Source organism: Botrytis deweyae (genome assembly GCF_014898535.1).
Source record: "Botrytis deweyae strain B1 chromosome Unknown BDEW_032, whole genome shotgun sequence".
NCBI classification, from domain to species: domain Eukaryota; kingdom Fungi; phylum Ascomycota; class Leotiomycetes; order Helotiales; family Sclerotiniaceae; genus Botrytis; species Botrytis deweyae.
Window position 1 is genome coordinate 111,609 of NW_024066239.1, and position 26,142 is coordinate 137,750.

The 26,142-nt window shown below is 43.2% G+C and overlaps 9 protein-coding genes across 9 annotated transcripts; 3 read left to right on the top strand and 6 right to left on the bottom strand.

Annotated features, from left to right (window-relative positions):
- Positions 1-198: 198 nt before the first annotated feature.
- EAE98_009932 (uncharacterized protein) lies at positions 199-4,290 on the bottom strand (the record flags this gene model as incomplete). Its single annotated transcript, XM_038957553.1, has 7 exons — positions 199-341; positions 597-1,595; positions 1,649-2,234; positions 2,299-2,384; positions 2,448-3,088; positions 3,138-3,667; positions 3,775-4,290. 7 exons carry the CDS (start codon positions 4,288-4,290, stop codon positions 199-201), a joined length of 3,501 nt encoding a protein of 1,166 aa, XP_038806016.1.
- A 1,208-nt stretch (positions 4,291-5,498) lies between these two features.
- On the bottom strand, positions 5,499-7,122 carry EAE98_009933 (uncharacterized protein; the record flags this gene model as incomplete). Its single annotated transcript, XM_038957554.1, has 4 exons — positions 5,499-6,371; positions 6,425-6,831; positions 6,891-6,989; positions 7,053-7,122. The coding sequence occupies 4 exons, from the start codon at positions 7,120-7,122 to the stop codon at positions 5,499-5,501; spliced, it is 1,449 nt and encodes a 482-aa protein (XP_038806017.1).
- A 2,036-nt stretch (positions 7,123-9,158) lies between these two features.
- EAE98_009934 (uncharacterized protein) lies at positions 9,159-11,444 on the top strand (the record flags this gene model as incomplete). Its single annotated transcript, XM_038957555.1, has 4 exons — positions 9,159-9,626; positions 9,762-9,954; positions 10,003-10,299; positions 10,349-11,444. The coding sequence occupies 4 exons, from the start codon at positions 9,159-9,161 to the stop codon at positions 11,338-11,340; spliced, it is 1,950 nt and encodes a 649-aa protein (XP_038806018.1). The 3' UTR covers positions 11,341-11,444.
- Positions 11,445-11,481: 37 nt separating this feature from the next.
- EAE98_009935 (uncharacterized protein) lies at positions 11,482-13,095 on the bottom strand (the record flags this gene model as incomplete). The annotated part of the gene is made up of 5 exons (XM_038957556.1): positions 11,482-11,568; positions 11,965-12,048; positions 12,107-12,172; positions 12,281-12,382; positions 13,072-13,095. 5 exons carry the CDS (start codon positions 13,093-13,095, stop codon positions 11,482-11,484), a joined length of 363 nt encoding a protein of 120 aa, XP_038806019.1.
- A 1,468-nt stretch (positions 13,096-14,563) lies between these two features.
- EAE98_009936 (uncharacterized protein) lies at positions 14,564-15,606 on the bottom strand (the record flags this gene model as incomplete). The annotated part of the gene is made up of 2 exons (XM_038957557.1): positions 14,564-15,173; positions 15,230-15,606. 2 exons carry the CDS (start codon positions 15,604-15,606, stop codon positions 14,564-14,566), a joined length of 987 nt encoding a protein of 328 aa, XP_038806020.1.
- Positions 15,607-16,299: 693 nt separating this feature from the next.
- On the top strand, positions 16,300-17,261 carry EAE98_009937 (uncharacterized protein; the record flags this gene model as incomplete). The annotated part of the gene is made up of 2 exons (XM_038957558.1): positions 16,300-16,541; positions 16,592-17,261. 2 exons carry the CDS (start codon positions 16,300-16,302, stop codon positions 17,259-17,261), a joined length of 912 nt encoding a protein of 303 aa, XP_038806021.1.
- Positions 17,262-17,528: 267 nt separating this feature from the next.
- EAE98_009938 (uncharacterized protein) lies at positions 17,529-18,584 on the bottom strand. The gene is made up of 3 exons (XM_038957559.1): positions 18,192-18,584; positions 17,876-18,119; positions 17,529-17,804 (listed from the first exon to the last, which is right to left on the bottom strand). Exons 1-3 carry the CDS (start codon positions 18,381-18,383, stop codon positions 17,695-17,697), a joined length of 546 nt encoding a protein of 181 aa, XP_038806022.1. The 5' UTR covers positions 18,384-18,584; the 3' UTR covers positions 17,529-17,694.
- Positions 18,585-19,275: 691 nt separating this feature from the next.
- On the bottom strand, positions 19,276-22,080 carry EAE98_009939 (uncharacterized protein; the record flags this gene model as incomplete). The annotated part of the gene is made up of 1 exon (XM_038957560.1): positions 19,276-22,080. One exon carries the CDS (start codon positions 22,078-22,080, stop codon positions 19,276-19,278), a length of 2,805 nt encoding a protein of 934 aa, XP_038806023.1.
- Positions 22,081-22,458: 378 nt separating this feature from the next.
- Positions 22,459-23,787, top strand: EAE98_009940 (uncharacterized protein). The gene is made up of 3 exons (XM_038957561.1): positions 22,459-22,591; positions 22,681-22,938; positions 23,012-23,787. The coding sequence occupies exons 1-2, from the start codon at positions 22,560-22,562 to the stop codon at positions 22,913-22,915; spliced, it is 267 nt and encodes an 88-aa protein (XP_038806024.1). The 5' UTR covers positions 22,459-22,559; the 3' UTR covers positions 22,916-22,938; positions 23,012-23,787.
- The last annotated feature ends 2,355 nt before the right edge of the window (positions 23,788-26,142 follow it).

Genomic DNA, 26,142 nt, shown 5'->3' on the forward strand with positions numbered 1-26,142 from the left:
AACAAGGGACGGACGGTCTGTGAGACGATTCAAACAACAATTCTTCTACAAGTTTTACTTCACCGGTCCCCGAAAACGAACGACAACAGCATTCAAAAATCTTCTCTGCGCTTCAAAACCAAGTACTCTTACCCTCATTTTCCATCCTCACCTCCCTCGCTTCCCTCCTTAAACTTAAACTCAAACTTAAACTCAAACTTAAACAACACCCTTCGCCCACTTTCGAACATCCACCCCAGCGAAATTTGTCTTCGCTTTCCCAATGGCTTCGCCGCCTTCGATTCTGAAACTTTCGGGCGGTCCGAGGTAGCTTTGGCGTATGCCGCCGAGGTCGATGATTACTATTGGGGGGGGAGGGGAGTTAGTGTGTTGTGTTGCGAGGAGTGTTTAGGTGGTGGGGAGTGTTTAGGTGGCGGGGAAAGAGGGAAAGAGGGAAAGAGGGAAAGAGGGAAAGAGGGAAAGAGGGAAAGAGGGAAAGAGGGAAAGAGGGAAAGAGGGAAAGAGGGAAAGAGGGAAAGAGGGAAAGAGGGAAAGAGGGAAAGAGGGAAAGAGGGAAAGAGGGAAAGAGGGAAAGAGGGAAAAGAAAAATCACTCACCCTTCTGAAAAACAACACCCGGTTCAATCGCCCAAATCTTCAGCGTATGCGCCCCCGCAACCTTCAACGCCGTATGTCTCGTCGTCGTCGTATTCCCACTACTCTGTCCCCAGACATTATCCACCACCGCGCCCGCCCATCCGACGGGGAAAATCGCCGTCGACACGCTCGAGGGCACGAATTGGATTATCTGGGGTGTTTCGTCGTCGAGGGCGATGGCGTATTTGAGGGTTCTTTCTCGGCCGTTTTGGTTGAGGGAGGGGGAGATGAAGAGGGTTATGTTTGCGAGGGGGACGGGGGTGAAGGTGTACAGGTTGTAGAGGAGGACGGGGCCGTGCGTGGTGTTTTGGGTGGGAGCTAAGACGGGGGAGAGCGTTACGCCGGAGGAGGTGCGGCCGAGACCTGGGAGGGTGATGTAGGAGACGCCGTTTACGGAGGTGGAGGAGGAGGTGTGGTCTGCTTCGATGGCGATGTGGCGGTCGGATTCGACGAAGCCGGTGGTGAAATTTGAGGGGGTGAGAGTGTTGTTTACGGGGAGGAGGACAGAGGGAGGGCCGTAGTTTCCCCATTGTCCGGATTCGCAGGAGGAGGTTATGAGGAGGGTTGCGATGGTACTGTTCGGGGCTGGAGGCGCGGATGCCCAGTCGATGGAGACGTAGACGCGGGTGTCGGTGCCGTTTGAGCCGCCGGTTGTACCGGAAGTTGGGGAGAGATGAACATATGGTTGAGAGGCGTTGATGGTCCAGCTGCAACCGAGGAGTCCGCGAGCGAAGATATCAATGTAACGAGTTTGTGGTCCGTACGGGTCCATGGGAGGTAAAGTCAATACTTCTGAGGATAGCGTGTGATAATTGTCGTCTCCTGATACTGTGGCATTTGATCCTTCGATTCCGACGCCGATGTTTCCCGCGACTGAAGTTTCGAGAGCTTGGACATAGGACATTGGAGGGAGAGCATTACGCATTGGTTGTTGCCAATAATCGTATCCAAGATGGGTTTCTATGTAATTGTAAGTATGCTACTATGATGAATTGAGAAGAAAAGAGACTTACGATCAAGAAAATGATTCCACTTTCCATCAAGCAAATTATGATATCTCTGCGTCAAATTATGATCCATCTTAAAAGCCTCCAATACCTCTTGGAAGACCTCATTGGCAGCATTCCTCTTCTGTTGTGTGTAATGCGCATTTTTACCCGCACCAATATGTATCTGATTGACAACCTGTCCTCCCAGTACTGGCTGTAAAATCATCTCATAATAAGCTGGTTTCCAATCATCTCCCAATTTATCATAAACTGCTTGAGCTTCTTGAGCTAATTCATCCCATTGTGCAAGAATAGCGTCAGCTTCGTTGTAGTTGATTACAGAATAAACTGTCATATCGATGTTTTCGTACTTTCGTCTCGCAGCCAACATACCATATGTGTCCATAATACTTGAAATATTGGAAGCGTACTCAGGGCCAAATTCTCGAGTTGCCCATAAGTTGAGCCATGTGGGGACGGAATCGTAACCCCATTGAGGTGTATTGTAGGCAAGGTCCATGAAGTGGTTTATGGGGATCTCGAGGGGTTTCAAATCACCCACATTGAGCATCCAGATGCGATTTGCTTGACGAGCGGATGCAAGTTGCATCTGTTGTTGGTATATTTAGTCAGATTTCTACGACTATGATAAAGAGAATTGGGACATTACTAACCTGTTCAACAGTCTTCTCAAGTTGAATAGTATTAATCCACTTGTAATCCCGAGGAGACCCAACATAATCCACATGATAGTAGACACCTGTTTCATAAAATGTCAGTAATTTGATCTCTATCCCCAAAACAAGACCAAGAATATACTCACCAGAACCACCACTTCTATTCGTCTCATTAGTCAATGGTAACCTCCTTACATTCCCAAAATTATCATCCGCCCATAGCAAAGTGATATCATCCGGAACTGTCATCCCCGCTTCATAATACCCCTGAACCTCACTATACAAACACCACATTTGTGGAATCTCAGTTACGTTCCTCCCCTCATACACTTCCCCAAATATCTCCCTTTGTTTCGTCACTATATCCCCTAGTACCGAAATAGCCTGCGCTTGAGTCAAAGATAAAGCAGTATCACCGGATCCACGCATGGCCATCGTGAAAAGAGTATTGGCAACATAGGGAGCAGCACGCTCAGCGCCGTATTTGAAGAAAGGCGCGACCGATGCATTGTTGGTGTCGTATTCCCATTGTCCATTTCCGCCATATTCTTTGCCGAAAGTAGACCATTCTTTTGTGGCACGCGACATTGGTTCTGTATGACTTGTACCCATTACAATTCCATAAGCATCCGCCAATGGTTGATTAGCGTAATCATCTACATTGAACATACTATCCCATTGAGCGGGCCAGAAGTAATTCGCTCTTAATCTTAGCAGGAGTTCAAAAACTTGGGAGTGGAAGTAATGATTAAATCCAGCACCATATTTTCCTTTTGGATAATTCGCACTGTAATTGTTAGCAGTCATGTCTTTTTGGCCTTAATACTAAATCTTACTTGATCCAATTCGTCAATGCAGGCTGTTCATCATTCAAAAAGAATCCTCTGTATCTCACACTCGGTGTATCCTGAATCTTCAAAATTTGCATCCCTCCACTCGGAGGTTTAGGTGGTGGACTCATTTGTCCAGATCCTCCTTGTGGTCCTTGTCCCGGTCCATGCTGATGTGTCACATTTGGTTCTAAAGCCCAAACCCCATCTTGGATTCTCACCGGAACATCCGCCCACCACCACCAAGGACTGACACCTGCTTGTTCACTGATATCATAGAGTCCGTATATGGTACCCCTGAGATCGCTTCCCACGATCACCATTGCTTCCTGGACACCAGGGAGAGGATTTTGAATTATAACGGACATAAAGGCTTCCCATTTCCCTTTGATGGGATTAGGGTCTAGAAGACCGGATGATATAAGTTGGGTGATCAGTGGCGATTGTGTGAGCGTCCCTACAATAAGGACAGTAGATGAAGGATCAGATGGGTGTAGAGTAGGACCAGTGAAGTTTTGTTCTGGACCAACGGTATACTATGTTGGTGTAAGAATTATTATCTGTAAACTGATTGGATGTGGAAGGACATGATGCTTGTCTATCTCTAGGTCTAGAGATTTGTCGACAGAGGAAACAAACTTACATTAACATCATTAGTAGGTGCTCTATAAGTATAAAGCACCTGGATTGCACCGCCGCCGCTACTACCAATCGTTGCGTTATGTCCCAAATCACCACCTGGGTTAGCGATATCACCAACCACTCCTCCTTCTCCATTCCCATTATTCCTTTCAGGTGGTGGGTGATCATTTCCATTTCCATCACCACCTGGACCACCACCACCAAATCCAGAACTTCCTGTAGAAACATTTGGTCCAGCATTTCCATCCCAATAAGCCAACGTCAAATTCTCTCCCACAACCTTTCCTAAATCACCAGCCAAATCCTCCGCTACCCTCAACACACCCCACCATTCCTCTTTACTTACTAATATTTGTGCATTGAGTCCTTTACCTGCTATCTGCAAGTGAGAAGATGTGCCATTTGTCGGTTTTGTCGTTGTGATTGTTGGATCTTGGCCTAATGCAGCGATCAATGGCAAAAGAAATGTCAACGAAGTGAGAAAAAGAGGCAGTCTACAGAGACTGGAAGACGTCATTTTGAATGCCAATAATTGAATTGTTGGTCACCGCATCGAATTCTCCAAGAAAGGCATGCAAGCAAATACAAGAGATCAAGCCCAAAAGAATTGTGTGAAATTAGAGCATTGGAATCAGGAATCAAGCGGTACTTAAATACTATAGCAACATTCTCCATAAGAAAATCCGGGGCCCCATATAACAGCTATATCGCCTAAAGTAAACTTTCTGCAACTTACGGTAAGAGGCGGATCAGAGGATAAAACCTTTGCATATGCAGATGTTGGTTAGAGAAGCTCGTGCTGATCGGACCAATCATCTAAGGACAAGCATAGGATAAATGCAAATTCCTTGTATGCGTTTTTGTTGTGCCTGGCAGCGTAGTGTCTTCTTGTAGTCAGGCCAAGTCAAGTTCTAAACTTATCCGTGGAACATAGTGGTGTAGGTCCTTTCGAAAAGAGTGGTGTAGAGATCGGCATAACGATTTTGCGGGGTTGAACATGTCACTTTTCTATTTAGCCTGAATAGAGTGATAGGATAAATCACATATAGTTGCAACAGTGGGAGAAATTGCGGGTAAAAGCTTGTACGTAACCTAAGAAGGCAACTATTGTAGAAGATTGAGTAGTCTAAATTATAAACTTCTCAGGTATAACAATGCATGAACCATCCAGCTCAAGATGACCTTCGCCAACTATGGCGGAGTTACGACGGCTAATATTCCAATTATTTGCAAAAAAAAAAAAAAGTATAATTAATCACGAAATATACGAAGCGGCAATGATTACGAAAAAAAGTTTGTTCAGAATTATGGAAAGTGTGTGATGTAGAGATCGCCAACCTTGAAGTACTTACAAGCAAGCCTCCTCTTTCTTTCCCTTTCGGCATTCCCCAAGAGTATCTCGTCCGTAATTTTCCTTTTCTAAAATGTAATGCTAAACCTCCCTCATCAATGAAACTTACCAATATCATGCATGGACGCTCCCTAAATCCCAAACGTAGACACTAAAATCAGAAGGCGAATTTTCAGAGGACATATTAAGTCAAACATATTCCCGAAAGACTTAGCTGTTTTCAGCACGACTCCTCCCCATAATTCTATTGAATACAACCGTGCTGTATCGAAATATCCGAAGTACCAAGAGGTTTATCGAAGTTTTCAAATGCATGCTTTGAAAGTAATTCGAAACGAGTTCTGTGATATAATCTCGAGAAATCATTCCAATAATCAATTGTTGACAGTAACAGCAGCAACAGATTCCTCAAGGGATGTTTCAATCTTTCCATCTGGGACAAATGCGTACCTGGGCATCTTGGCCATTTTCTCCTCCGGACTCACTTCATTATCTGAGTATATCATTTTCATCGGCTTATCTTTCTTGGACTTCTTCTCGGCGACCTCGGTCTTTGCTTCTGGTTGTGGTCCTGGTTGAGCGACACTTTCAGGAGCAGCAACGGCTTCTGTAGTTTCGGTTTTTGATAGATCGACAGAGTTCCTATTCGGAGGCTTAATACCTGCCTCTGCCATTCTGATAATTTTGTCAATATCATCATCGGCATCTCTAGCCGCACCTGAAACAAGGTCATCAACAGTAGATGCGTTAGTCGAATGTTCCCCAAGACCTGGAGGATGAGGATAAGCTGATGACGTAGCTGAATTTTGATCTTGTCCATTCCATCCATTACCATTCCAACCGCCCTTTTGATGCATTTGTTGCATCTGGTATGGCGGAATTGGCGGTGCACCAAATGATGGTCTTTGGGGAAGACCGGGCGCTGGTGGTAGACTTGGGGGTCGATTAGGAAGGCCACCATGTGTAGGTGGAGTGTGAGAAGGTGGTGGTTGATATCCGTTAAACGACCCCGGAGGGGGGGAGCCAGCACCATATGGTGGTGGTTGAAACGCATTAGGTGGATATTGCGGAGGGGAGTATTGAGGTTGATAAGCTGGACCGGGAGGTCCGGAGAAAGGCGGCTGTTGGTTATATGGCTGTTGGTAAGCTGCCGCAGGTTGACTGTATGGTTCTTGAGAAAATGATCCATAACCCGCACCTTGTGTAGCACCATAAGAACTTTGGGGAGGAGGGAAAGGAGAGTTGTTCTGTTCATGGCAGTTAGTATTGAGATTGTTTCAAAGGACTTCAGATAACTTACGAATGCACCGGGACTTTGTGTGGCTGCCAAAGGACTTGCGGCGCTAGAAATGCCAGCATCTAATGGTGTGGTTCCACCACTACCGCCATTTGCTGCTTGTTCAGCTTTCCGCGCTTTGTGCTCTGCTAACCTTTTCTTTAAATCTGCTGGGGATTCCACTTTTGGCTTTTTTGATTGACCACCGCCAGCATTGGCAGTTCCTGGAGCAGGGTTTCCTGTAGCAGCACGACGATCTTGCTCCGCTTGATAGAAACCTGCAATTATGCGCTGATTATGTGCTTGAACCACATCTTCAGGAATACCTTCCATACCAAAGATTTCGACCTCGAGACCCTGTCTATTTGGAAGAGAGTTGTCGACACTTGCCAAAGTTTCTTTATGCACTTGATTCATATGAACGGAGAGTCCTGCAGATTGCTGGTTAGCTTGAATTAAATGGTGTATGTTCGGACCAGAGATGACATACCTCCAGCAGTGTTCAATCGTCGACCACATCGTTCGCATTTGAAATGCTTGGCTTTTTGATGGGAAATGAGAATTTTCAAATCGTCGAAATCGCGTTCGCCTGTGATGGAAGAATTGTTAGCATCGCGATATGTGCGATGATGGGAATGGTGGCGATACTTACAATAATAACACCAAGGGCGAGCCAGCAACTCCTCGATATCGGGATGACCGCGCTTCTTTTTCCCAACCATTGTATTGATTGAATTAGAGAGGTAGTGAAATGAGAAGTATCTTTGAAAAGAGAATTAATGATAAAATGCAAGACTTAGTATTAAGTAGATAGGTAGGGAATTTACAAGAAGCTGTAAAAAGATGAAGCTGGCGGCTGGCTGGCTGGTTTGATAGATTTCGTATTTCGGCAAATGGGCTTTCCCAATCCGAGATTGGTGCCATAATCACGTGAGCTACCAGAGCTTGGACCTTTTCGTGCGCAAACATAAATTTTACTTTTTTTTTCAAACATCTGAACTTCAACACCAAGATATTTCATCTCAATGACAACGAAAACCTCAATGTATCGAATATACACAAGTCCAAGTCTGATATCTACTCGATGTCATGCCCATGAAGGAGAAAATCCTCCGACTATGGGCCAGCGTAAGTCAATGCGTAGGATCGAGGTGTAGTGAGTTATAGAGCGTTCCTTCATCCGGCTCAAAATGCCATCAACAATAGCAATACCTTGATCAATCACTCAGCCTTCATTGGCACTCATAGATGAGACTCTTCTTTGAAGAGCCTTTCAATATCTTCGCGTCTTGTGTCGAGATTGAATGGAGGTTGAAATAAGGTATGATCTTTCGGGATTATACCTTCACAAGAGGATATATTGCAAGACTAATCAAAGGACCTTCATAGTCCATACTCCTACTCTTCATGAGAGCCCTACAGGAGTGTGGCTCCTTGCGTACCTACATCTTACTACCAAATACTATTCGTGTTCGTCATTGCCTACTAGAATGATCATAGACGACGTGGTTCCCCGAGTTTGTAGTGACTGTACCCTCTTTCCTCCTTGCTACTGTGTCGATGTTGTTTTGGGACACAGTTAGTCGCAAATTTCTGAGATCTGGATTATCAAGATCGTTCATGAAGTTTCTAACTTTATGGCATGTGAGATCACGAATTCCTTCAAAGATCAAAGAGTGAGACTACAATGCTTGTTTTTCACATCACTCGTGAGCTTGCTAAATAGGTGTTTCCAGCATGGCTCACACAACATGAATTCTGTGAGCCCCTGGAACCTTTACCGAGAGTCCTCTTCTAAGGTAGTGTAGTCCACGGGTCTTTAATGAACAAAGATTTGGGAATAGCTTCAGATACCTAGTTATCAGACTTTCTAACCGTTTTCCTTTAGATAGATGTAAAACATGTTTGATCCTTCGTAACCGTGCACTGCAATTGGATCACATTGAGCCCTGCCAAGACATAAGGTAAATCATTGGAAGAAGCGGTGGGGTGGATCTAATTCATTGAAGCTTATGCTCTATTAGGTAAAGTCAGCAGCGGGATTGCGAAGTGATGGATGCTAATACGATAAGAACTCTCATCTATTTTGATACAAGGACTGAGGGGAATCGTTGATAGTAGAGATTCAACACAGGAGTGAGTGATATCGACTTCGCTAGACAACAAGTTCCTTCAATGTAACTTGATAGAATGATGAGAATAGTAGGGGTGATATAAAACTAATCGGCGTAGATGATGTATTTATTGTCTTTATAGCTCACACACCATATCATCATCTCCAATCATCAAAGCACAATCGAAAAACAATGTCCGGGTTCTGGAACAAATAGCTACGAGGTGAATCCGAGAGCTAATTAGGAAATCCAAAAACATCAACCACAACTGCAAATGGTCGTACGTCTAATAATCTCCATTCTTTTTGATAAGTATAAATCATATGCACCATGCTAATGATCTATATTATCTAACAAATCCATATGAAAATCAAGCTTTCCAATGCTTCGGTACTTTTTCCCTTATCCACAACTTCAAATGTTCCAACTTGTGCCAAGTAACGTCATCCCGTAGATTACTGTAGAACTTTCGTCTACAATGCAACTTTGGAAGATACATCATCATAACATGGGAATTGGACATGTTGAGGTCACAGACCTACCTCTGTTCTACACATAATACATATAATATAATCCAGTGGATTTAATGAATCTTACTATATTCTCCGTTCATCAAATACCGTCTTACCCTTGATTTTAATTACATGGCTCAAGTCTTCAAACGAAATCTGAATCCTCTCAAATACATCAATCTTACATCAACCCCACATACCAACTACCTCCGAATCACCCCATTAACTTCAAAACAGCAAGCAATTATGTCTTCCGATAACCCTTCCCTTCAGAGAAACATCTCTTCTGTTCACAAGCGCACCAAGCCAAATGAGAAACATCCCAAATTCGGACATCTACCTCTCAGTACCAGTGGTCCTCTAGAATGTGCTTTAACAGGCACTGCACTTCTAAACACACCTTACCTCAACAAAGGTGCAGGCTTCCCGGCAGATGAACGTAGGAAGTTTAAGTTGACGGGATTATTGCCGTCAAATGTCTCGACTTTGGATCAACAAGTTAAGAGGGCTTATGATCAGTATAGTTCAAGATCAGATGATTTGGCGAAGAATACTTTCATGACTTCGTTGGCTGATCAGAATGAGGTTCTGTATTACAGAGTGAGTTCTTCATCTTTCTACAACAACCTCCGTCGTGCACCTGACTGCTCTCTTCGGAGGATGTATGTCTCGAGGGGGTTGGACGGTCACGTGTGAAAGGCATGATCATGAGGACCTTTTCTAATTTCAACCCAGTTGATCCAAGATCATATGAAGGAAATGTTCTCCATTATCTATACACCAACAGAAGGCGAGGCAATTGAGAACTATTCTAGAATATTTAGAAGACCTGATGGTTGTTTCCTGAATATTGATGACACAGATCGAATTCATGATGATTTAGCCCAATGGGGTGGACCAGAAGATATCGATTATATAGTTGTTACCGGTATGTCAAATGCACACAATATCTCACAGCAGAGCTGATACTCCATAGACGGAGAAGAAATTCTCGGAATCGGAGATCAAGGAGTCGGTGGTGTCTTGATATCCGTTGCAAAACTAGTTCTGACCACACTCTGTGCTGGTATCCATCCAAATCGCACACTCCCAGTTGTCTTGGATTGTGGAACCGATAACGAGAAACTTCTCAACGACGATCTATACCTTGGTTTGAAGAAACCTAGAGTGAGGGGCAAGGAATATGACGATTTTGTTGACAAATTTGTTCAAAATGCCAGAAAACTTTATCCTAATGCATATATCCATTTCGAAGATTTCGGACTTCCAAATGGTAAGATAGATCCCTCTCACTGCAGCATAATATACTAACAAACTTATAGCCCGAAGAATCCTCGACCGATATCGTCCCGAGATGGCCTGCTTCAATGATGATGTCCAAGGAACTGGATGTGTCACCTTGGCAGCCATGATGGCCGGTCTTCACGTGAGCAAAGTCAAGATCGAAGACACACGAATTGTGATCTTCGGTTCTGGAACAGCTGGAACCGGAATTGCAGATCAAATTCGCGATGCCATTGCAGCAGATAGTGGAAAGTCCAAGGAAGAAGCCGCCAAACAAATCTACTGTGTGGATAAGCCCGGTCTCCTGCTAAAATCCCACGGTGACAAACTTACGCATGCACAAATCCCGTACGCACGTGAAGATTCCGATTGGAAAGACAAAGACCACGGTGATCTTCTCCAAGTCATCAAAGAAGTCAAACCACACGTCTTGATTGGTACCTCCACAAAACCAAAATCTTTCACCAAAGAAATCATCCAAGAAATGGCCTCCCACGTCGACCGACCTATCGTCTTCCCCCTCAGCAACCCTACCCGTCTCCACGAAGCCGATCCAAAAGACATCAACGAATGGACCAAAGGCAAAGCTTTAATAGCCACCGGCTCACCTTTCCCACCCGTTGAGTACGAAGGCCACGAATACGAAGTCGCAGAATGCAATAACTCGACCTGTTTCCCCGGCATCGGTCTCGGATGCGTTCTCTCCCGCACAAGATTATTGAGTGACAAAATGCTAGTCTCAGCCGTCAAAGCGCTAGCTGCTCAGAGTCCGGCATTGAAGAATCCGGATAAGGGATTATTACCTGATGTTGCCGATGTTCGCGAAATCAGCGTTCGTATTGCTAAGGAAGTTATCAAAACTTCGGTAGAGGAAGGTCTGGCACAGGAAAAGGGGATTCCAACTGAAGATGAAGATTTAGAAGAGTGGATTAGAGAACAAATGTGGGATCCAGTATACAGACCATTGAAGCTTGTGGAGAAGGAGACGGCGAGCAGAAATGCAAGTGGTAAGAGTGGAACTGCTGATTAGAGGTGGTGCGAGTTGCTTCTTTTGTGCTACAATCTGAATTGTGGATTCGATATGAGATGATAGATTAGATATTACTTTTTGATAATTAATTTACTTTACCATGGATTGTAGCTCGTTCTATACTCGTAAGTGAAATGATCATCACCTTGGTGCAGAAGTCTGAGGGGTAACGTAGTCTTTACAAGTATGGTGCGGAATTCTGAATTCCTTGGGCGCTTCAAGACCAGACTGCAATAGTACAGTAAACACGATGCATGAGGATGAATATCTCGAGTGGAGGTTACAATGTATGATATGAACTTCAGACGTTACAATTCCATTTACTGAACCACGCTATCTATGTCAGAATATGCGAGCATTGTACACAACCCTGAAGTCCTTGAGCGCATGAAGGCTAGACAGCAATGTTACAGTGAACACGATGCATGAGTATGAATGTCTCAAGTGCATATTACATGGTTTGATTCGGATTTTAGATGCTACAATTCCTTTTACTGAGTCACCCTATCTATGACAGAACAGAATGTGCGGTTGAAAATGTCATCTTCTATCCATGCCCTGTTCTTGATACCAAAAAGTACATATCAACAACGCAAACATCCCAAGCCAGATAGCCCCACCTACAACCATCTCGCGTTGATCAAAGTAATAATCTATAGCCACTACTCCGCGGGAAGCTAGGAAGTAACCGAGGACACCAATGAGGATCTGAATCTCAGTCAGAATATTCACGTGGGGAGATATTGAAGAAGAGGGAGTAACATACCATGAGGATAGTTCTTTTGACAGAGTAATTGAATAAGTCAACAAGCAGTACTGAGAAGTTTTGCCGCTAAAACAAACGGATATTAGTGTTGAATGGTTTTTAAGCATCGAAACCCCATTTCTATCCTGCCAGCTCAGACTGCTGGTCCATGAAAAAAGTTGGAAGCACACGTACTCTCTCATCCTGCGACTTGTTGATACTTTTTTTGGCCGAAGTCTCTAGCCTAACCATGGTGTCATGTGCAGTGACGACGTCGACGGACAATTCATCGGGAGCCTTAAGATTGTGTTAGTGATACGGTAACAAGCATGATATGATGTTGATGCGAATAAACTTACGGTGTAGCCAATTCAGAATCGTCGACCTCATATTTAAGCCGACGATTGCCTCGGGGAGGTCTCAAAATATGATGAATCTAGAGTAAGAAATAAATATCAGCCAAAGTGCCATGGCTGAGTAAGATCACCATCCTGTCAACCAACTGTACGTGGCCAAGTCATCATTTCAATAGAACACGGAGAGTTGGAGTGCACCGGTACCCCGTAAAAGCGCACCGTAAAGATGTGAAGCTACCACTCGAGATTCACAGCTCGAGTGTCGGGCCAGATCGCTATATGACGTTTCCGCCGAGCGAATATCACTAGTTCTCATAATCTGATAGTTATCCCCAATCATGCGTAACTGACTACAGTCTGCGTTGGCCAAGGAAGTCCCCCCCAAACGCGGGGCCGCTGGTTTAGACCCAACCACAATGGGTATATAGAGGACGAACATGCCTGGCTACACCACCAACCAAGTCCCTAATTCCTGAGAATCGAGGTAGAAGAGAGAGATGGACCAGAAAGAGGTAGGAAGGAAGCAGCTGTGACCGCCTCCAGTTTTAGACGCTCCATGACCCGAGATCATGGACTGATGGGGATGGCATATGGGGAATGATTGACAGGTAGTAGGAAAGGTGATCTTACCTGTTCAAATTCGTCGTCAGACATTTTGATGTTTGCGTAACAGGCCTGGAGATATCTGTGATGGTGATGAACAATTAGCGTGTGAGCTTTTCTGAAGAAGGTGGAGTATCATAAGAGAGTAATCGTCTTGAACAAGGTAAAGCATTGTGGAATGATTGGAAGAAAGGAGAAACTTACCAAGAATAGAATGGGATGTGTGTAACTACAACTTCCCAATTGACTGGGAGGTTGGTTTGTTGTGTAAGGAAGAAGAAGAAAGATTGAAAAATCGGGGAGACCAGTCTCTTAAATAGACACTTCATTCCTGCTCGAATGGACAAACGTGGTAGACTAGTAAGTTCTTTCCCGTTCTGTTGAGATACAAATTCACTTATCCATGGTTTCTAGCCAGTGATAGCAGAGGGATCGTTGAGTTTTCCTTGCTTTGAGCCCTCTGAGTCGCCGACGATATTCACTTCAATGGCGCAATTGTCCAGCAACTTCTTGAGGGTGAAAATTTTCTCGCGCACAATTCTTTCAAAGTTATCAAAATTATCTCATTGGCTTGAAAACTCGTTAGAAAATTTGAATCTATCATCGTCGTCGTCGTCGTTATCTCATTTCCCAACCTCACGTGAGCGGGGTTTCCCGTACACCAGTGGTATATTCACTTCGATGGCACGATCTCTTTGTTACATTCAAGACCCTCAAGGTAGAAATCTCTGCACGCACTTTAGAATCACTCGAGTTAATTCCTTGATTGGCTTGAATGATTTCGGCATTGAACGATCGTTATCTCGTTACCGTCATCCCTCCTTCATCAAGCATCATGAGGTACTCGCTCATATGGTGTGGGTTTTCACACCTATATTTCATACTTTGATATTCCATGCGAAAAAGTCTTTGCATGCACACATTAATGATTGAGACTGATTATATGATTGGCTGCCAAGTTTTGTAGAGTGAGCGATGCTGTCGCTGCATCGCCGCTTCACTTTTTAGTCTCTCATGTGCAAGTTTTTTCCTTTCAAGAAATTCACTTTTATATCAGACATTAAAAAGTTGTGCGTGAAAACTCTGCAAGCACTGCGCATACCTTGATGGTTAAAGGTACCAAGGTGTCTAGGGATGGCGATCGCCGTAGAAGATACTGGTCTGGTCATCACTGTTCACATTCAACGCAAGAAGCTTGGATAAGAATCCAATAGGTAAAAGCATGAGATATTCGCAAATTCAAAGATACCTAATATTTGGGCAAGTAGTAAAAACGCTTTTGTAGTGAAACAGAACCATGTGGAGATATCTTGATACCAGAGTTGTGAAAGTAAACATCCTATCTCCCGAGAACCTCACCAGTTAGCTGAGAGGTTAATATGGTCCATGTTGTGCCTGTCAACTTCTTTCCAGCTTTTGAATCTCCAGATTGCACATGTCGAAGTGTTTTAGCTCCCCGTAACCCATGATTGTCGTTGGTCTTGCCTGGACCCATCGCTCTCCTGAACGCGACGTTGCGTCAATCTATCGAAGTGTAGGGATAGTAATCGACTGCTGAGTGATTCTTAATTTGAGTGATCGGCTGATACTCGATAGTTACCCTTTTCTTTCCCTTCAGGCTCCGCTGCTCCTGCGCCTCAAGCAAGCTAAACACTGGATTCATATAGGCTGGCCAAGTAAAATCACTCCCCACTAAGGCGACTATAGTCTCAAGCCCATGAAATCTTTTCAACAAAATCTCAGACATGTCCTGAACGTTGGGAAAAGTCGTTAAACAAACACGTTTGATGTTATTCCTCTGAGTCAATGATAGGGTGGTTAATACCCTTTGCAAGGTATCCATATCATGAAATACGAAAGTATTTCGGTCGTACATATTATATGTTTTCTCTTGGTATATCTGTCGACATACTCGCCAAAGACAAGTCACTGGTAAATTCTTGTAGTAGGCCAGACCTCCTTTGGTGTACTTTCTGTAACGTATGCCATTACGTACTTCAACATCACGTTGAAAATGGTGATAGAGTACCTCGATGACTTGGGAGGGAGGAGAAAGTAGGTCATAGATTTGAGTTCGAATCTCAGGCGGTAAACGTAGGAAGGGCGAGAACGTTTGATTGTTTTTTATGCTATTATATTCTCCCATCAGTAGGTAATACCAAAGTAAAAGGCATTTATTCCTTACACTGGTTTGAGTTCCATAGAAAGGCCAGCCTTTCGCCCTCGGCCCCGCCCCCGTTTTCGCTTTAGCTCTCTTTTACCAAACCGTTCATCCTCTCCATCGGCTTCTCGGGTAAATGTACCCAACAATAACCATTCTCGCCGCTGACTCACTCTTCCAGTGGCTGTCAAGCCGGGTGGTAAAACTGTGAATACTTTTCCTGATGCTAAATCCGTACATCTTGTCTCTCCAATCCGTTGACTGGGTACTTCTGTGGGACTAGTGCTTCTGATTGCAGATAGATATGAATGATAGGACAAGAAAACGGCATTTGATGCTAGATCTGTATAACTATTCTCTCTGACCCGTTGATTGGGTGGTTCTGCGGGACTAGTTTTCATGATCGCAAATAGATATCATCGAGACCAGTGTGGTAATGATCGTATTAATACGGTGAGCTGTTAACATTAGATGTAGGTTCTTAGGGATTTTGCGTCGAAAACGAAACAACAAACACTCTCGACCTACCTAGTAAGCTTGACTTCGCGAAAGTAGCAGCGTAAAAGATGCTAACCGAAATATTGCCTAGAATGATTTGTCCAACAATAGATTTGCAGCTGCTTCATTGCCCGTCTGATAAAGAAGTAACTCTAGTTGAAAGTTGAAAGTTGAAAGAGATGAGGATTGAAAAGATGTTTGAAACGGAAATGCGTTTGCTTTCCGGCATGCTACATGTTGCAGCCTGGTCATCACGTGCCAAGGGTATGAGTTGTGTAACCTCCCAGCACGTCCAATAAAGTGCTCTTCGCCTCTGTGTCCAATCCATTTCAAACGAAGAAGCAAACTCGTTTGTTGATGCTCCAGAGGCGCGTTATAACGAAGTCAATCTACCTCCATTGCTAATCACTCCTTACTTCCATCCAATTATTGTCAATTTTTCAGTATCATATTGGATAGTGATATTTGAGCCAGATAACTTCATTCTTCATATATTTGTGCAGCTTAGATTGATTGATGTCTATCAGAACTACTTCGCCCACCGAAACGCAGCTTTAATCAAATTGTTGTGCGTTATACAAGTCGAACTCGCAAAGATGAGAGAGTTCAAAGTGTCGTCTAGTCGTACAAAACTCCCCAGACAGCGTATTGGAGAGACAAGATGGACAGAATTGAAGTCGAAAAAGGTTCTTCGATCCTTACCATTTCCAATATATTTACACGCGGGAAGACAAAGGCCACCTCCATCTTGGTGCGTAGAGAGAGATCTTATGACTGAGGAAGATGATTCCAAACGTCCAAAAATTCAAATAGGACCGGCTTCTGCCCCACAAAGACTGTATGGCGTCACTCCACTTCTGTAAAGATTAGCAACTGATGCTAGAATAGTTTGCAACGGGACGACAAATGTTTTGCATTTTTTTCTCTCCCACCAGAAGTACGCAATCAGATTCACAATTTACTCGCACCTACTCCTCAGTACGTCATGGTAAATTATCAACCCCACGAATGCCGCTGGCGACAGCAAAATCACATCCGCTATAAGCAATGGACCAAAGGTGGCATTTTTTACCAACAGCAATATCCTGTCACCCGTCTTTGGCTGGTGAGCCGACAGTTTTACCATGAAACCAAACACATCGGTCAGTCAGGCTGGAGTTGCAACACCTTTGCATTCAAAAATGACTCTGTTGCGACAAAATTTGTCTGTCATGTATCTTTGCAGCAAGCGAACTCTATTCAGAACATCAGCTTTGGGACAATCGATTCTACCACAGAAGTTTGTTCGTATAACTGGAGCAAGCTTTCAGGGCTGAGGCTTATCACGATTTGTGAACATTGGTCTTCCAGGATGCCCCATATTGAGCAGCTGATAAAAGCAAATAGATTGCGGTTTGGGGCCACGTTCGAGCTTGATCTGAAGTTTAAATACACGTCCAAGGAGGATATGAACCGTATCTTCCTCCAGAAATGTGCGCTCAAGTCTACCTACCGCGCTAGGAATTACCGGCTTAGTGGAGAGGAAAGGAGTTTATGTTCTAAAGAAGACTGGCGATGAATGGGAGGCAAGCGATTATGAAAATAGGCGATTGAAGATTCGAAGATGGAAGTTTGAACCACATTATCGCGAACTCAGTAGGAACTGTGAGTTTTGGTGATGGGTTACTCTATGAATATGAGTAGTGTGCTGTCTATCGAGTTGTGTTAAGTAGTCATCTTTTGAATCAATATTGGTATCGATACTCAATAAAATCTCACGTGTATTCAATATCACCCTGACGGTCTTCACTCATGACTGGTCTAGGCTTTGAAAGTAATTGAAAGTCGAAATGGTTTGAGTGATTTGAGAAAAGACAATTTTTATGCCGTGGAACAAAGATGAATGATTCAGTGCTTCAATATTATTCATTTTTTGACTTCTTTCAAATCGCTTACCATACTTATTCAATACACATTTAAATTTCCAACATTACGCTCCACACACCCTAAAGTTAATCTGTCCCCGAGAAACTAATACTCTTGCTAGTTTTCCCCGCTTGCGCGACATCTAACGCAACATTCGTCGCCAGCTTCTTTTGCTGTGCTGCAAGTTCACTCGAGCCTGATTCTTCGTTAGCACCATCTTTCAACCTTATCCTCTACCCCAAAAGACACGAAGAGGGAGCAACTCACTCCCAGCATTTCCCTGTGCAGTCTGTATCTGAATCCTCAACACATCTGTCTGTAACTTCAAGACCTTGTTCTTGATTTTTCCAACCTGCAACGCAGCACCAGCGGTAGAGCTCGTTCCACCTGCAGCATCAATAGCATCATTAAAACCACCGGTACCTACTTCAGCATCCTCGGAAATCTGAGCAGCTTTGGTTATTATAGCTAAATCAGCAGCAGAAACACCGGCGAAGTTTGAGGTATCAATCTAGGGGTTTGTTAGGAGCTGAGACTTTCTGAAGACGGGAATAGACAAAGAAAATTGATGGAGAGTGCGTACAGGAAATTTGGCATTGACTTCCGCCAGAGCATCTCCGGCTACTCCGTCAGAAACTTGGAAGGTGCTGTAGTCTCCCGCAGTGAGAACACTAGCACTTGTGGCTTTTGTGGTAGCACGTTTGACTGTATCGATTGGTGCTGCGAGAGTTGCTACTGAGAGCGAGAAGAGAATTGCGAGGTTGGAAAATTGCATTTTTAGTATTTATTAAATATTGAAGGCTGACCTCGAAGAAGTTTTATGTATATAGATATCGATATATGTGTAAAGGTAAAATCAATAGAATTTAGAGGCGGAACAGTCTACAGCACAGCTGAAAAGAATGTATGAATAGTAAAAATAGAACAATCAATGAGATGGAAACGCAACGAGAAAATGGAAAACATAGTGAAAGAATGAAGTGAACTTATAATAAAATAATTGCATTATCACATTACTTCATCTTATCTCACTAACAGATGAAAACAATCAGATGAACTATCAAGGCAAATTCATCCGAGACATCGGACTGCTTTGGCCAAGCGAGCATGAAATGCTCCAGTGAAATTTATCTCATAGAAAACCGCTCGCATCACCTTGGCGATGAAATTAAGAGTTAGGGTGAAATGGAAATAGAATGTTACACTGGCAATAATTTTAGAGACAGTTGATGTGTGAGATTCCCAATAAGCTCCTGTTTTGACAAGGGTTCTTCAGGCGAAGGGGTTTTGCGAAACCCCAGGTTCTCCTCCTGAGATGTTTGGACCACATTATAAACTTTTGGCGCTAGCAAAGTTTGAATTTAACCGCAACACTGAAAGCTATTCTGATTCTTTTCTGAGACCTTGGTATTTTTCCTCCGACTTGAAATGCCGAATATGTCGATGCTACTAAATCCATCAATGTTTGCAAGATACGTGAGCACCCCAGAAAGGTGAAATGAGATGGAAAAAATATTGTGTTTTCTTTATCCTTCACCAAAGTAGACGAGCGCACTTGCATATCCAGCAAATCCATGAGCCCATAACGATATGTATACAAAACAGGGTATCTAAACATTAAACAGCAAAAGGCAACTGACCAAGTCACAACAACTTCATATCCATAATCAATATCTACTCCTTGCCCCACCCCCCTGATTTTCCTTCCATAAACAACAAATACTCTTGCTTTCACACCATCTCTTAACCTCTTTCGGAGCCACCTCCCCATCCCAACCAACTTTACCCAACGCTCCCGTATTCAGCCATGATGCCAAATCTTCCAGCACAATAGGATCGTAAAGCAGTATTTTCTCATGCCAGCTTGGATTTGAGGGATCTTGTGATGGTGGCGCACTGGTGATGGCAGTATAAATATGAGTGAAAAGTTGTGCTTGTTGAGCCTCATCATCTTGATCGTTTTTAACAGGAGATAATTTTAGAGCTTTGGAAGCTTTCCGAATCTGAGATGGAGATCTTCGTGGCGGCGAAGGTGTCATAGGGTGATCAGAATCAGAGACATCTTCGATGGGTTGTTTTCCCTTCTTCGGCTTTTTGGGTGTACGAAGCTCGGAGAGAGGGATATCATTGTCCATTTCCGAAATTGCTACTGAATCTGTAATTTTCGACTTCGCCTTCGACTTGATAGTGGTAGTATCTTTAGTAGACTGTCCACGACCTCTTTGAGAAGAAGAAATGCTGGATTCGACTTGTGTGGATGAACTGGCTACAGCTTTAGAGATTTCGGATGGCCCTTGAGACGCGATTGGTATGTTACCCTGCAGGACACCTAACGCCGGACGGTTCTGACTCTCAAAACACTGAACCAATAAATCAATCATCTTTTTACGACTTTTGATTTGTTTGAATTTATATTTCTGAATTTCTCTGGATAGTTGTGGCGTAGTAAAAGATTCGTAGTCAGGCATCTTAGCGGCTGTAGTTTTTTTAGGAGTACTTTTGGTGACGGAAGCCTTGGGATTTTTCTTTTGTGGAGAAGAAGTAGAGACATCCTTGGAAGAATTCTTAGGTTGAAGAGGGCTGTTTGACAGTTCCAAATTGATGGCCATCTCAATCGGTCCCATTTGTCTCACTGGAACTTGAGTGGAAGGTGGTCGATTATCTTCAATTTCATCAATATCGAACCACTCGTTCTTAGCAGGAGTGATCCATGACGATGAAGGTTTTTGAGAAAGTATTATTCTGTCCGGCTTTGCAACAGGCGTTTGTGCCAAGTCTACCGTCTCAATATCCATCAGATCCCCATGATCATCACGCGCTGCGATGGACCAAAGATTTCGCTTCGCAGCTATTACAGCCTTCGCTCTTTCGGCTATTTTCGTAGGCGGCGAAATAAAAGGATCGTCATAATCATCTAATGCATTCGATGCTTGCATAGCATCATGCAGGTCGCGTAATAACGAAGGTGAATCCTCTCTTGCTAATTGACTTGAAGTTCCAAATACAAAATCTTGGTTACCAACTTGCTTAAGCGCAGATTCTGGGGAGAGAAGAATTGGTTCTTCTGCGGAGCCCTTTTTTGATTTCGATAATCCTTTTACTGGACTCTTTGACCTTGGTTTGGAGGGCATCTTGAAGCCATCACCTGTGACTTCTCCAGAGGCTGCATTCGGGAAGTATTGAAGCAAGGGCGCAGGCGCATTGTTAATGGTATCATCATCTTCTGTTGTTGCATAAGCAGAAGTTGCAAGGTCCGTGAGAGTTCTAGCCTTCTTCTTCACAGCCTTTTCCTTTGCAGCTTTTGTACCAATTGCTGTAGGAATATTGGTATTAACCAGCTCGATTAGTTTCCGTTTCCTTGTTGCAGCAGCTCCATTAGATACACCTGAGGATATCCGCTTCTCAATAGAATTTGCCTCACTACTGCTGAAACCAAAACTTCCCAATAGTTCTGTAAATCCTTGATTGGAGCTCGAGCCGCCAGCTTCTGGACTATCGTCATACTCAGCTAGGACTTGATTCGATTTCGGTGGGGTCCAATTCTTTCTTCTCTTGACCGCCTCAGCTAAACCGAATCCTTCCTCTGCAAGTATATCTTTGACGACAGGATTAGATGCAAAATGCTTGCTGACTCTATCAGCTTTGGGAGTTTCGATCTTGTCCGGATTTGAGGCATTGGTGGTCTTAGTCACTCTACCCTTAGGTATCTTAGGTTGTGCAGTTATGTCCCCGTCCGATTTCTTAGCTCGCGGCTTCCTTACTGCTTTCTCTTTTGGCACGGATTCACTTCCAGCTTCAACATCGGTTTTCTTCGCCCTAGGCTTGCGCGGAGCTTTCTCCTTCACCCCCTCACATGTAACATCATCGGATTTCTTAGCTCTCGGTTTGCGCACTTTCTTCTCCACTGCCGCCTTTGGGGCGTCTGGCACAATTGCACCCGTAATACCCTCATCCTCTCCGACTCCTCCAAGATCACCCGCTTTCTTAGCTCTGGACTTTCGTGGTTTCTTTTGCGGAATCGTCTCCGTACCCTCTTCTATCCCATCCACAATTCCTTCTACAACTTCCTCTGATTCATCCTCACCCTTCTTCTTTGTAGTCTTCCGGGGTGCCTTTGTCACTTTCTCAATTGGCCCATCTCCCTTCTTCGCAGCGGGTTTTCGTGGAGCTTTGGGCTTCGCAGTCTTCTTTTGTTCATTTTCAACATGTTTCGTGGTCGTCGCTAGTGATCGAGCGGTATCAAATCCTTGCAAAGATCCAGAGGAACCTCTTCGTAATAAAGCTGACGCGCTCGTGAAGGTGGCTGTCGCGTCTAAGGGAATAGATGCAGCCCCACTACCTCTTTGAAGGTTGGGGATTTTCTTTTGCTTGATCATTTCCTCCAAAGAAGGTAAAGGTGGTGAAGATGCATTGTAAGATACCGATTGTCGCGGCGGCGAAGAGGAGATAATGAAGACATCTGTAGTAGCCATATTGATACTATTACATGAAGGAACTTTGCGCCAGGCGCGATGTCCTAAAAGTAGAAGGCGCAAAACTGCTGATTGAAACTTTCATATGGATATAATGTGAAACTCTAAGGAAGTGTACTGATACTTCAATTCATAATATTGATACTCGTTGGTGGGCGCAATCTTCACTCTACAGAACCTCGATCTTTGTTTACGAATACGAATAAGCAGTTCACGCCACTAGTTTGAAACCTGACTCGAAAAGTGCGCCAAGTCACATGTCAATTGATCCAAGCCGCCAACAATTGATGAGCCACATCACATCAGCCACGAAAACCTTGAATATATGGCACCAAGTCAGAAAATCTCTCGCTTACCATAAACCCTCATTTTCCAAGCCCCACGATCGAATTCCAATTTCATTCAACCTCGACGACATCAACGCCAATTTAAGAAATCCCTAAACCTTTCTTCTTCTCACCAACCAACAAGTCGCAAAAATGGAAAACGACAAGGGAGAACTCGTTGATCTGTACGTTTTTACCAATTTTCGATATGCGCTCACAATTGTTGCGTGGGAAGGTCTTGAAAATGGATTCTAATCTTTAATTCTTCATACAGTTACGTTCCACGTAAGTGCAGCGCCACCAACCGTATCATCAAGGCCAAGGACCACGGATCCGTCCAAATCTCCATCGCAAAGGTCGACGAGAACGGACGCGCTACCGGCGAGAACCAAGTTTACGCTCTTTGCGGTTTCATCAGAGCTATGGGAGAGTCCGACGATTCTTTGAACAGATTGGCTCAACGTGATGGTTTGTTGAAGAACGTCTGGAGTGGTCAATCCCAAAGATAAATTCGCACTATTCGGTTCTTTCGGTAGGGTTTCCCTCGACTCGATACGATTTCGATATTATAATTGTTTGAATTCGGGACTGATTGGTTTGAATAGATTTGGGCAATTTTTCTGGCTGGGATACCTGGGAAGGATGGGGATTGAAGAAATAGAGGACGTACATCAAGTGAAGGAAGAATGAGCTTTATGGCTATCATATGCTGAAATAGCCACTTCACATCTGTGATTACGAATCGACGATACATTCCACACCCAACAAATTAATTTTCTTTCTTGGTGACGGTGATAATGATAGTGTGTGGACCGAATACTTCTTTTAACGTTTAGCACCTTTCGCGTTCCATACCGGCTTTTCGAAACTTCTCGGACCACACTTCAAAGTGATACACTTGTTCGAGGAGTCAGATTGCTTTCTTGATGGTTTTCATTAACCCATTTAGCAGGACAAGCCGGAGAATGATATTTATACTGGCCTTCTGATGAGCTGTGACGTTAGAGCATCTCGTTGGAGCACAGATACGGGTCTGACATTTTTTGGAAGGGATATTATTTGGAGGCCTCCTTTATCACGATTCTTGATGCAATAGAATGACGAGTGTCTTCTGGTTGGGATCAAGCTATCTGCAAAAGTTGTCATAATTGATTTGTAGGGAGTTTGATTCTTGTGGAAGCATTACTAATATTTATGATTCCCATTATAAGACCATCTGAGCCCAATTACTATTTGAGGTGCTTCCTAGTGACAATTAAATCTGTCGGTTCTCCTTGGATAATATCATAATTGTCCCTCATAACTGGATCTTCTAGTCATGCCGTGCACATTTGACCGCATTATTCGCCTACCCAGCACACATAAGCATTTGATGTTCAATACATTCTAAGTTGTCTGCTCATTTTCTCTTCCATCTCAACGCGTGAGAGATAGGAGAACATAGTACCCCTAGAATGCACCGCCGAGACACGTTGGCACGACATTTTTATTTAATATTCCAATTCCTAAATCTTGTTGGTGCCAAAAAAGGAACAGTCAAACTTTTGGGACGGGGTCGCCTATTTGACTGCTTGGTTTGTGGAATATATCAAATGTTGCTTTTTACAATACGCAGCCGAAATAAATATAGAGAATTATTTGTAATGTGACTTTTGCTTTTAGAATACCAATTTTAACCATTTAATATCTCGTTGAACTCTCAGTGATATGTTCGATGGTATACTTGTGATGAGAGAAAACAGAATAGGAGGGAGAAATTTGTACAGAGGAATGAGAGTATCTCCCGTAATGAGAGATATGAAAAGGATGTGTGTGAAAGGAGGGGTGCACCGGGAGATGAAAAGTAAAATCTACACTTGACACTTTACATATATTTTTGCGAATCAACATATTCAATAATACATTCCCTCGCCGTCTTTGGATCAAGATAGAAATGAACAATCTTTTTTGTCTGGTGCATCATTGATAGTTAGCTGTGCTCTTCTACAGGTTACGTAACATTCCAGAATTGTCGTTTTCTTGCCCTTAAATCCCCCTGGGTAACCTTACTGAAGGGCTATGATCAATAAATTCCAATATACGCCAATTGTCATATGTATATTGCATAAAAATACACGAGGAGATATCATCTGCGTCTTGAAAATCTGAGATAGAGATTCCCACGTCCACAAATATATGTATATACAAATTGATCTATGCATTTGTATGTCGATGATCCATAGGCTTGGGTTTTGATGTATAGAAACGCGATATCATTTGGAAATCCAATAGAGGAGGAAGTGCAACACGATTAAATTTCAGAACACACTGTGCATTTCGTGGATTTCCTATAACATATCATTATATGGGCTTCTTGGCCATGCAATGAGGATGAGGATTGTTGGGTAGAGGAGTGGAGAGTAAGTAGATGAGTAAATATCAACTTCTCTTATTCTTGATTTTCCGATATCCTCGACTTTCAAGGGATTGTGGAGTGGTCTAGTAAAGCGAATGCACTGGTTGGGGGGCTTTTTAGTTTTGGTTGATGGATGTTGAATGATGAATGAAAAGTGAACGAGTGATGGGGTTATTGAGAGTTATGTGATATTATATGTAATGGTGATGAAGATATGGCCTGAAAACATTGTGGAATCGGATTTCAGAATAAGGTATGTTGTGTATATGGAGGGAGACAGATTTCGTATGGAGGTTGTATATTTCACGGGTTGATGTGATAGATTTTCGTTTGTTGTTTGAGATACTTAAGATTGAGGATTTATGGTGGATTAGATGATTCTGTATTGGGGAATTGGAATTGAGCTCATGTTGTATAGGTAATGTGTGTGAGAGCGAGGAAGGGGACAGACAGGAGGGGACATTGTGGGAGGGGAGGAGAAAGATTGATATTTGTGTAGTATTTATATGTAGAGAGAGAGGGGGGAGGGAGAGACCTAGACAGGAGTTAAATATTTGGAATAAATTTCTAGATTAACTACAGATTTTGGATGGGTGAGCTGGATGCTATATGTATCTTTATTCTCTCAACCTAGCTTATGTCTACTACTCTCTAGGATATTGAATCTAGGCAGTCGACGTTTATCCTCAATATTCATCATAATACCTACGTTCGTTTAGGTTAACAACATTATATATCCTTACATTTGGTTCTAAAGAGCACTCCTTTTTATAATTATATATATCCATTATATATTCTCCAGAAAGCCGAAAAGTAGCAAGGCAATACTATTTATACGCTTATTAATATGTTTAAAAAATCGAGATGTATGAAATATGTTATTTGACATTATTATCATCTACACGTAAATAAAAAAGAGGATATATTTTTTTCTAATCAATCTGCAAGTACTCGTAGATATCGTAAAGTAGGACCAAAAGTCGTCCTCTATCAAACACCGAACTCTTCCCCTGCATTTAGATCGACGCTAGCTCAAGATAATCAATCGCTTATCTACTTACTGTCGCCAAGCCTTTGTCTCCCGATTGACAGCATAGTGACGTCTTTGACCTTGGATCGAAAAAGTACGCGCTGGTCGCGTTGAATCTCGTGTTCGGAAAAATCCATTTTTCTTTCTTTGATGTGTTGAAGACTTGAAGTGATATATCTATATTATATGCATTGACGGCGACTTGGAAATAAGTAAAGAAAACTTGATGTTTTCTCTTTCTACGAGAAACATATTTTTAAAGCAATCGCCATCAAGATTGACCATTTCACAACAAACTATTCTCCCCCTCT

Bases quoted from the DNA above. Each gene is read 5' to 3' on its own strand.
- EAE98_009938 (XM_038957559.1), bottom strand. From the start codon at position 18,383: ATGCAATTTTCCAACCTCGCAATTCTCTTCTCGCTCTCAGTAGCAACT. The intron at 18,120-18,191 runs GTACGCACTCTC...ACAAACCCCTAG, and splicing joins AAGTCAATGCCAAATTTCCT to ATTGATACCTCAAACTTCGC. The intron at 17,805-17,875 runs GTGAGTTGCTCC...ACGAAGAATCAG, and splicing joins TGCACAGGGAAATGCTGGGA to GCTCGAGTGAACTTGCAGCA.
- EAE98_009940 (XM_038957561.1), top strand. From the start codon at position 22,560: ATGGAAAACGACAAGGGAGAACTCGTTGATCT. The intron at 22,592-22,680 runs GTACGTTTTTAC...TTCTTCATACAG, and splicing joins AAGGGAGAACTCGTTGATCT to TTACGTTCCACGTAAGTGCA.